Source organism: Molothrus ater, chromosome 17, assembly GCF_012460135.2.
Source record: "Molothrus ater isolate BHLD 08-10-18 breed brown headed cowbird chromosome 17, BPBGC_Mater_1.1, whole genome shotgun sequence".
NCBI lineage: Eukaryota > Metazoa > Chordata > Aves > Passeriformes > Icteridae > Molothrus > Molothrus ater.
Window position 1 is genome coordinate 5,859,198 of NC_050494.2, and position 11,125 is coordinate 5,870,322.

Below are 11,125 nucleotides of genomic sequence, written 5' to 3' on the forward strand. Positions count from 1 at the left end.
GACTGCTCTGTGCCCAGCTTGGTCTCTGCAGAGACCTATGGACACAGCTCTCCTCAGGGAAGACACGTGTTTACACAAGTCCCAGGTGTAACCAGAGAGCCCAGCAGAGTGGGATTGCAAAGCACAGCAGCCCCCAGAACCATGGGGCTCTCTCTAAACACTGCTGCCACAGCTTTTAGCTGCTCAGTGTGGGTCTTTGGAATATGGCAAAGGACATGGGGGCAGCATTAGGAAACTGGAATCAGATGAGCACCGTGACACAGGATTGTTCAAAAATATACATGCACATACCATATATATATATATACATATGCATATGTGTTTTCCTAATGCACACCCTCATCTGCTCCATAAGGCATGTGCATCTGCATGGAGGAGGGAGCATTATAAATGGATTTACCATACACAAGGAGGGCTGCCATCTCGGAGAAGGGAAGCCAGTTCCCGGAGGGACGTGTGAATACGTGTGTTCTTTGACATCTACAATTCCTGCGGTGAGTTTTGTTCCCTGCAAGGAGCCCTGGCTCTGCTCAGTCTCTGGATTAAGATGCAGGTGGTCTTTAGGTCAGAGAAACTATTCCTCAGCTGATAACTACAGGGTTTTATTCTTCAAGAAATTATAAATCCACAAAAATAAAATGAAAAAAAATGTTTCTGCCTCCAGCTTACTCTTGAATTGTCCTTCTGGAGTCATCAGCCCCGGAGCCAAAGCAACACCCCAGCCAGGAGGCAGTGACACTGCTGTGCCAGAGTCAGGACAGTTGCTGAGCATCAGGAGGGGAGCACCAGCATGGTGGAGTTAAGAAGAAGTGGGGCCAACAAGATTAGGGGGAAAAAAAAATGTAGCAGCTTTTCATAAAAAAATTATCCCAAGAACTGTTGTCACATTGGAGTGAGTCTGTGTGATATAATTTAATCCTGTCCTTCACAGCAGGAGAAGGAAGACACATGGCATGGCAGTGTGGCTAATGCTGCCTCCTCTCCGCCTTCTCCTCCAAGTGCCCGACCTGCTCTGCCAGCTCAGAAACCTTGGCTTGGCAGTCAAGCAAGTTGTCCTTCAGTCCTGTTATTTCCTGAGAGTGGGCAGCCAGTGTCCCGTTCATGTGGTCCATGTAGTCCCACAGACTGCCCGTGTGTTTCTCCAGTTCCTCCCTGATGCCGTCCAGGCTGCCGGGGATGGCCCCCAGCCTGCCGCAGGCGCTCTCCACCCGCGCCACCCGCTCATCAAAGCGAGACACCTCCTGCTGCAGGCCGTGGGCCACGTTCTTGCAGGAGCTCAGGTCGCTGACAATCCTGGCTTTGAGCCGCTCCAGGTCTCCCTTGAGGTTCAGGACACGGCGGTTGCTGAAGAAAAGCTGGGAACCTTGGTCGTTGACCTTCTCCTGGATGGAGTGGACCTCATCCTCAATCTTCCGCTCGTGCTCATCTAGTGAGGAGTTGACATGCGTCACGGTGTCTGAGTACTGGGAGACAGAGTCCTTGAGCCCTGTCAGAGACTTGCTCACAGTGTTCAGGTTGATCTTCAGCAAGGTGATCTCCCCTTGCAAAGCCCCCGATGCTTCCTCCTCAATGCGCCGCTGGATCTCCAGGATGGTGGCGTTCAGCTTGCGCAGGAGGTCGTAATTGCTGTCCATGCGGAGCAGCAGGTCCTGGTTCTTGTTCTGGCAGTCCTCGATCTCCGTCCGAAAGGTCTCCACATCTTTGGAGGCAGAGGTGCAGCCCAGGGAGCAGGTGCTCTCCAGGGTGATGAGGCGATTCTGCAATGCCTCCAGTGTCTCATCTGTCCGTTTCCTCATGCTGGCAAGCTCCCCTTCCAGCACAGGCACCACTGCTCCGTCCATGCCCATGGGAGAACTGACATTGTTCAGCTCCCCCACGATGGTCATGAACCTGTCCTCCAGGGTCTGCATTTTGTCTTCAAAGGCTGTCCTCATGCCATCCACCTCTGCCACCACCGTGCCTTTCATGCTGTCCTCTATACCAGAGCAGCAGCTCCCTGTTTCCCTCTCTGTGGCATTGAGCCTGGCTTCCAGGTCCTCGAAGCGCCCTTCAAAGAGGTTCCCTAGGGTGACAGCGGAGATTTCTCCATCCAGGCGTGAGTGCAGGTTCTTCTGGGACTCGGAGATGCTGTGAAGGCCTTTCTCAAGGATGTTCATGCGATCAGTGAGGTAGTCCAGGTTGCTGCAGCAGCCTTCCACCACCGTCAGCCCTTGGATCTGGGTCTCCAGCTGAGAGATCTCTTTCTTGATCTCCAGCTCCTTCCCATCCAGCGTCTGCTGCAGCCGCAGGTTGGCGGCTTTCTCCTCCTCGCACTGCTGCCGCACCTCTTGGATGCGGAAATCACACGTGGTCTGGATCTTGCCCAGCTTCTTCTCGAAGCCATCCAGCAGCTCCCCACGCAGGTTGCTCAGCCTCGTGTCCACATACTCCTCCAGCAGGTCGATGGAGGTGAGCGGCGAGGGCCGGGCGGATTCCAGCAGGTGCTTGATCTGCCCGTCGTGGTCCAGGACCATGCCCCGCACCTCGTGCAGCAGATCCGCCTTGGTTTTCAGCACGTCGCTCACCTCGGTCACTTTGGTCAGGATGTCCCCTACGGGAGGGTACGTGGCCATGTCAGCTTTGTCTGCCACGTCCACCAGGCCATCGGGAATGATGCCGAATCCCACGGAGGAGTCGGGTGTGCCCGGACTGTTCATCAGGGAGCCGATCATCTTGGTGGTGTCCTCCTGGATGGCCAAGCGCAGGCGGTCCCCCAGCCCGCTCACCAAGGTGTGCAGGCTGTCGTAGGACTGGGAAAGGCGCCTCACCTCCTCCTCCAGCCGGTCCAGGCGGTCCCCAAAGAGGCCGGGCAGCTTCCTGCCTGCACAGGGAAAGAAATAGATGTCACAGACATATTTTATGAAATATTTTATGACATAAATAGATGTCACAGACATATTTTATGAAATACCCTTTTGCCAGGATCTTTTCTCCTGAGAAGCTGGGAAGCTTCAGCTTCTCCATGTTTTGCTGCTTTGGAATGTGATTTGGAGAATTGTTTACCCGGTATGTGAAATTGTTTTTACTTGATGACCAATGACAGCCACCTGTGTCGAGGCTGTGAGCAGTCACAAGATTTTATTGTCATTCCTTTTTCCTTGCTAGCCTTCTGATGAAATCCTTTCTTCTATTCTTTTAGTGTAGTTTTAATATATCATTTTCTTTTAATATAATATATATCATAAAATGATAAATCAGCCTTCTGAACATGGAGTCAAGATTCTCATCTCTTCCCTTGTCCTGGGACCCCTGCAAAAACCACCACATTTGGTGAGCCCTGAGTGAGGAACTTTACCACAAATAGAGAGGGCACAGTGAGGGCTGGTGCTCCTTCAACTTCCCTCCCTCAAGTCCTTTCCCATAATAACCTTGTGTCCTGCCCTCTGTTAGTGTCATTTCAGCAAAATCTCAGCCCACATCTCTCCTTAAGCTATCATCTGTCCCAAGTTCAACAGCAGGTGATGATAACAGCCCAGGAGAGCTTCATCTTGAGATGCCCCCTATCAACCCCATAATTAATGGGAAAATGCTCTAAATCAATGAGGAAAGACAATTTTGAAGCAGCATGCTTTGAAAGAAACAGGATTTTAAAAGCAAATGGTCCTCAAAGCAATCCAGTGTCAGGTCTCTGACAGAAAACGTGTCACCCACTGAATTTTTTGCCAGATTCATGCTCTGCACTGGAACAGAGAGAACCTGGAGGTTTGAGTGCATGACAATGGTGTGGTGACCTGGGGACATGAAGCAGGAGCAAGATCTCACCATATTGATTCTTCTTTGGTCCTGGAAACAGGTCAGGGTGGCTTTTGGGATAGGGAGGAAGTCTGGGCATTGGAAACATCTTTTGCCCAGGGGGCATTTTAGGGCTGGGATGCTGGGGCAGAAGTCCAGGCTGGTCTGTAGGGCTGTCATGGCACCCTTCTCCCATGAAGCCTGGGCAGCACCTCCAGGACAGCTCGGTCACTGTCTTGTATCCAATCTTGTACTTGGGCCTGAAGAAGGTGCGGTACCTTGCCAGGAGAGGGGAGGGAGAGAGAGAGAAGACAGTTTAGAGAAGCAACCTCAGCATCAAGCAATAGAGCAGGGTCGCAGTCCTGTTGGGTGTGGGAGATCTGGGCACCTGGGGAAGCCTGGCTGAAACCCTTGTGCTGCCCCTGCAGACCATGGCACATCTTCTCCAAGAGCTCTTGCTGCACCACAGCTCACTGCAGCATTACAGTGGGGTTTTTGTCAAGTATTTTTTAACCTGGTGATTTAGAACTGCAGCTCTAAGTGTAGTGCTGCAGTCCCTGGCCTGATAAGTGACCACTGTGACACTGTTTGGCAACTCCTGGCCAGCAGAGCACAAGATGAAATGATGGAACTGATTTCAAAAGCCCTGCAAGCTCACATCACTTCCAAGAGAGAAGTGGACTGCTTGTAAAAGTGGTTTGCACTTTGAATTGACCTACAGAATTTCCTAGTGGGATAAAAAAAAAAATCCTCTTCTCAACTGTAATCCTGTCTGGAAGCCCCCATGAGGGTTAAACTACCTTTGGAAAGGTGTTTTCTCTCTGTGTGGAGGGCATCAGTTTGCTGGGAAGCCTAAAGGGGCTTGGGCTGGCCAGGTGAGGGTCTCTGGCGTGATGCTGTGATGTGCACGGAGGGATGGCTCCTCACCCTGCCTCCTGCCCCAGCTGGGATGCCCTGGGAAGTGTCTCCATCTCAAATTTGGGTACTACAGATTGATCCTCCCACACCCAGCACACAGGGTGCAAGCCCACCTCACAGCTTCCCCCTCTGCTCTCACTCTGGATGGGGTCCCCCCAGCCATGGGGGAGGATTCAGCTGCTCCCTGCTTCCCTGTGGGGCAGCAGTGATGGAACAGGGCCCTGCTGGCCCCTGTGTTCCCCACCAGCTGAGCTGAGCTGTACAGGGCTGAGCACAGCACTTTTCTCACCACCTCCAAACACCAATGCTTTAAGCCTGCCTTTTGGAAATATCCAATCTGAATTTACCAGGGCCTGAAAGTCCTGAAGTTTGCTGTTTTGTGACAACACACACCATCAGCCTCTTGTTCTTCTCCAGCATGTTCAGCAGAAGGTCTTGGAGGAGCAGCACAGCCATCCATGCTGCAGAGGGGCTGCAGAAGGCACTAATCCATCAGTCAGGGCAGACATGGGGCTGAGTCCCTGCCATCCGTGCCCTTGTCTGAATTCAGTGTCCCCAGCCCAGGCTGCAGCCCCTGGCAGTGCTGCTCCCACACAATTCCCAGTGAGATACAGCCCCCTCCATACACACCACAGGGCAGGGGGACAAACAAACCCAAAGCCTCTGCTCTTTGCATCTCTTCAAAATTTCTCAACATCAATTTCCCAAAGGGACAGGTTCAAAACAAGCTCTTCTTGTTACTCCTTTTCACAGATGCTGCTGAGTTTCAATGATCTTTCCTTCTGCTGTAGTGTGTAGAAACCTGCCTGGATGTACCACAGGAGATTGCTGCTCCAGCCACTGTCAGGGGGTGAAGAAAGGAGGAGGGTGGCATCCACAAGGCAGAGCACCTTCTCTGTGTCATCCCAGCACCTTCTCTGGGTCATCCCAGCCTCTGCAGAAGAGCTCAAAGCCTTGAGCACCTCCAAATTTTCTACCCCTGCTCCAAACAGCAGCAAGGGGAAGTATTTGCAGCCAGCTGCACAAACATTCACTGATGGCCCCAGCACGTGGAAAATCCATGTTTCCCTTTTGTCCATGGATGCAGCATCTGAGGCTCTGCAGGAAATTCAGTTGTGGGTCCAGCTGCCCTCAGAAAACACCCTGGTTTTACGCTGGTTTTGTTTGAAGAAGAAAAACAGAGGGCATCATGGAGATGGGAGAGGCTTCGGAGATCTCCTCCATGGGTACCAGCAGCTGCAGGATGTCCTGAAGTCCCCAAATGCTGCTAAAACCCTTGTGATGGGAAGCACAAGTGAGTGGGTGGGTCCAGCTGCCCATCTCTGCCAGGAGAGGTTCTGAGCAGAGCCAGTGGCACCACTGGGCCGTGGAGAGCCCCAGCCAGCTGCCTCAGGATGGGTACAAGGCTCTGACAAAAACTTCTCTCATTCCAGTTTTCCTCCGTGCTCGGCTCTGCTCCACTCCTCCAGCCTGGGAAGGATGCAGGAGAGCTTTTCCACATGGAGCAGCATCCCTGGAGGGTGGTGAAGCACAAAGCCCCTGCACCACCAGCAGCTCCAGCCGTGGCACAGTAAAGTGTTTCCCTCCATCACTGACCAGGTGGCAGAGTTTTGCAGGTATTTTCCTGGAGCAGGAAGCACTGAGCCATCCCCAGCCACAGGCTCCCTTTCCTCATCCTCTCAGCCAGGTTCTCACTGAGCTGCCATCATTCTGCCACACTGCAGGTCTGTGACAAACTGCTCTCCTACACACCTGCACAGGCACCTCCCCACTTCCCATGATTTACTGATCTATTGCTGAATCATTCAATATCCTGAGTTTGAAGGGACCCTTAAGGATCTCTGTGCCCAGCCACTGCACAGAACACCCCCAAAAATCACACCATGTGCCTGAGAGCATTGTCCAAATGCTTCTTCCACTCTGTCAGGCTTGGTGCCATGATCAACTTCCCTGGGGAGCCTTTTCCAGTGCTCAGCTGCCATCTGGGTGGAAACCTTTTCCTGATATCCAATCTAAACCTCCCCTGACAGTTTCTGAGGATGGAGAGAGCTCCCTCTCCCTCCTGACAGATCCCACCTTGCCTCCTCCCAACACCACTGCCTGCCATGTCCAGGAAAAGCCCTTCAGCCCCTTTCACTGCCCTCTGGAAAGTGGGGGTGCATGCTCAGAAAGGTGGCACGGGGTCTCAGGAGATAAATCTCTTTGGGAGGGGAAGGGAGCCATGGTCCAGTGTGCCCCATACTCACAGCACTTTCCCTGGGCACTTGGGTCCCCAGCTGCACTTGTGGTACTCAGCCTTGACGTAGCTCTCGGCCCCGTCCTGCAGCGTGCACGTCACGTTGCGCTGCACCACGTAGGCACAGAAACTCCTGGGGGGACACAGAGAGACACTGCCACCCCTGCCCAGCAGACAGCAGTGCCTGCACTGCCAGGCACTGCCAGAGAGCTCTGGGGGCAGGAGATGGAAGGAGCCCCCCAGCTTGGGCAGCTGCTGGGGAGGGGGATCACAACCATGCTGCAGGAGCGTGGTTCCTGTCACTGTCACAGCCACGCTGTCACCAGTGCTGGTGGTGTCCCCAGAGCTGGGCTATGCTCAGCACAGCATGGACTGTGTGCTGAGACAGGCTGTGAGGACAATCAGAATCCCAGCAGCAGCAGTTGTAGGAATAGGATCCCAGAAACAGCTCCAGCAGTGCCTGGCAGGGGTGGTCTGTCCTGCTGCAGCTCCTGGAGTGCTGCCAGTGCAGGGGACAACCCAAAAGCCTTCAGGCCTTGCTGTGGGTGCTGCCACAGACAAGGCACAGGGAGGAGATGCTGCTCTGTGGGGCTGCAGCATCGTGGGTCCCTCCATCAGAGGCAGGGACACAGAGTAGATCTGTGATGGAGAAACCCCCTCAGATCTGTGGGACAGTGAGCACAGAGAGCCTCTCCCTCCTGCCATGCCCCTGCAGCGGGTATGGAGCCAGGGACACAGAGTAGATCTGTGATGGGGGCTGGAAACCCCCTCAGATCTCAGGGACGGTGAGCACAGAGAGCCTCCTCCCTCCTGCCATGCCCCTGAGTGAGTGCCACAGGTACCAGCCAGCTTTCCTGAGCCAAGCAGCACAGCCAGGCACTGAGGGAAGCTGGCTGGGAGGAAGGCAGCGTGTGGGAAGGACATAGGGTGCTGTAGGACAGATGGAGGCCAGCTGCTCCAGCTGAAGGCAGGGCTGCCGGCAGGAGCAGATGGGCTTGGTCTGCAGGGGCAGAGCCAGCAGGGATGTGTGGGGAGGCAGGGATTAAGGGCAGGGGGATGTGGCAGACGGCAGAGCAGGAGAGAGGAGGGCACAGGCCCAGGGTGCAGAGCAGAGCTGAGGCAGGAGGTCAGCGGGATGAGCAGATGGGCCAGCACAGGCTGCAGGTGCAGAGAGGTGTTCAGTGAGGCGGGAGGACGTGGCTGCCCCTGTGCCAGCTGGGGGCTTGCTGTGGGTGGGTAGGGAGCACACTTTGTCTTCACCTGTTTGCCATCAGTGCTTGTCCCTCCTTCCTTGATCTTTCCCCACTCAGGGCGAGCCAAAGTGCTGCTGCTCTGGCCCCTGAGTGTGACATGGGGGGGCTGGGGAGGGCTGTGCACACCCACCCTGTGCATACACACACACACTCAAACAGGAGCCAGAAGAGACCTTCTTACCAAACCCTTCTGCTCCATCCTGACAGTCACAGTCCCTTTCCTGTACCTCCACCTGCCAGAATTGTCTCAACATCATCCAGACCACCTCAGCAAGCCCATGAGAGCTGGGCTGAGGCCCTGCAGCTCATTTCTGTGCTCAGCCCCGAGGCTACTCTCCACAGGCCATGTGATGGCCATGCCAGGGAACTCCAACTGCATCCCAGCCTGTGACCAGGCACCCAAGCTGCAGCAGCCCCAGCTGCCACCCAGTGCCCCATCCAGGGGCTGCAGGATCTCCAACAGCCCACCCAGGGCAGGAGCTCTCTCTCTGAAGCAGCAAGGTGTGAGCAGGATGTGCTCCCTCCAAGCCTCTCTCTACTCCCTTCCAGCAGGGATCCCCTGATCCCACAGCCCCAGCACATCCCACTTGCTGCCCCCAGGAGCTGCAGCAGCACATCCACCCCAGCCCCTCTCTGATCCCCTGGGATGGGCACACCACTCCCATTTGTGACTGGCATCTCCAGCCTGCCCAGACCTGAGCAGCTGTGCCCTGGCAAGGGGCTGCCAGGCTCAGAGCATGAGCAGGGCCCTGCGCTGCTCCCTGATCCTCCACAAGTGAGTCACTCATCCGTGCACTGGACCACAGGAGAAGGAAAGCCAGACACTTCTCTCAGCTGGAGGCAAGGGAGTTCATGTGTGTATGTGGAAATTTAGGATCACAGTCTATCCATAAATCCAGGACCTGCTTGCAAACACCACCAGCTGCCTCTAAGTTAGCTAGTAGCCAATGCAGGCAGATCTACTAGCCAGTAATAAACCCTGCCTACTGTGACTGCTCGGGTTAGCATGGCTCTGGCTCACTCTCCCTCTCAGAACCCCTTCCCTTCTCACACACCTGTGGCAAGCAGTTTTATAGCTCCAGCCTGATGTTTTTAGAGTGAGCAGCTGGAAAATGTTACGGGTTTTTGAAAGTTCTCACTGGCACTGCCAGTATTGTTCATCCCTAGTGTTACTTTATTCATTTCAGCTTGTTCTGTAACCCCACATCCTCCCTCTTTCAAAGGAGCCCGGCAGAAACTGCCCTAGCAAACAAGCACAGAGGGAAGCAACACCCCCCTCTCTGCCCCCAGTGTAACAGCTCTTATGCAACTGAATGGAAAAAGTCTACAGTTTGTGTAAAACCCACATTCCTCACTGCCTGAGCTTTCCAGGTTTCTTGAAAACGTATTTAAACTCCAGCATGTATGTATTTTACAAGCAATTCCCTCCAAAGCAAGCTGTTTTCACACGTAGGTCTGTGCACTGCCATCCTCCCCTCCCGCACATCACCGATGTCACGCAGAGCAGGTACCTGCACCTTCCCCAAAACCACACATGGACACCCCATCCCCACCTCCCCAGCCCCGCACCGCACCGCACGCAGCCCGCTCGCTCCCTCCTGGAAATACAACTCCCGGAGCCTCCTCTGGATGGAGGGGGGCACTGACACATTCAGCGAGCCCTCGCTCAGTACCTGGCGGACGATACGGAGCAAGGGATGCCGCGGCGGTACCCAGGGACCCCCTCCCAGCCCGGGATGCCCGCAGGCGAGCCCTGAAGGTCGGCACCGGGGTTGGGTCCCCAGGGGATGCTGCCCGGGGAGCCCGGAGGCGCGGCGCGTTCCCGGTAAGGGATGCCCGAGGGAGCCCCGGCTCGGTGCCGGGCACGGCGGCTCCCGGTGCTCTCCGGACGGGTTCCGCGGCCGGGGGTCGCTTACTTGTGCTTGCCCACGGGCTTGCCGAGCTGCGGGCTGGAGCCGGCCGTGTAGAGGCTGTACCTGCCGCCGAAGGGCAGGGGGGCGGCCGGGGGGGTAGAAGGCACCCTTGGCGTCGGCGAGGGCCAGCAGCGTCCCCAGCGAGAGGCAGGCGAGCAGCGCTCCGCGGCGGCGCCGCATGGTCCCGGCCCGGCGGCGGTGGAGCGGGATGGGATGGGATGGGACGGGACGGAATGGGATGGGACGGGACAAGGCGGGACGGGACGGGGGGGCCCGCCGGGACAGCGCTGCGGAGGGGAGCGAGCGCCGCCCGCTGCGCCCTGCCCGGCCCCTGCCTGTCCCTGTCCTTGTCCCCAGCCCTGGCCGGCCCTGCCCGGCGGCACACGCCGCTCCGCCGCCCGCCCGGCCCCTTTTGTAGGGCGGCGGCGGGGGCGGGCCGCGCTCCTCCTTCCTCCCGCCCTCCCTCGGCCGCCGACCCCGGCCCCGCGGGCGGGGACACAAAGCGGAGCCCCCCGACCCCCACTGTCCCCCCGTGCAGCCCCCCCAGCGGTGCCGCAGCCCCCGGTGAGCGCTGCCCGCCCCGGGGGCTCGCACCCTGCCCCGGGCCCCTCTTGTCCCCTTGTCCCGATGCCCCCTCCCCGCGCGCTGGGAGTTTGCCCCCACGGGCGAGCAGGTGCAGCGGCATCCGGAGCCCTGTGGCTTCTGGCTCCCCCCAGTCCCCAGCTCTGCCCTGCTTCATCCCGCAGCACGAGCGAGAGAAAGGCTGAAGCGCCCCTAACGCTGCCCCCGAGGATATCCGTGCTGCTGGAGATTGGCAGCTGTCAATCATATGGCTGGCACCAGCCTGGTGCAGCGAGCATCCCCCAGGGAACCCAGCACCTGCAGGAACAGGGAGAGGGAAGTGGTGCTATTTTGGAGCCCTCCCCAGATTTTGGCTTTGGATCCAGGCTCCAGCAGAGAGGGAGCCTTTCCCTGCAGACCCCTGGACCTCCCATAGCCAAGCACATTTCATCTTTCATGGCTCTGGAAGGCAT

The 11,125-nt window shown here is 56.6% G+C and overlaps 1 protein-coding gene across 1 annotated transcript; it reads right to left on the reverse strand.

Annotated features, from left to right (window-relative positions):
• Positions 1-83: 83 nt before the first annotated feature.
• On the reverse strand, positions 84-10,348 carry EMILIN3 (elastin microfibril interfacer 3). Its single transcript, XM_036395638.2, is given in 5 exon segments — positions 84-2,860; positions 3,802-4,049; positions 6,936-7,058; positions 10,095-10,186; positions 10,188-10,348. Coding segments are annotated over 5 exon segments (2,442 nt in total). The 5' UTR covers positions 10,272-10,348; the 3' UTR covers positions 84-965.
• Positions 10,349-11,125: the final 777 nt, after the last annotated feature.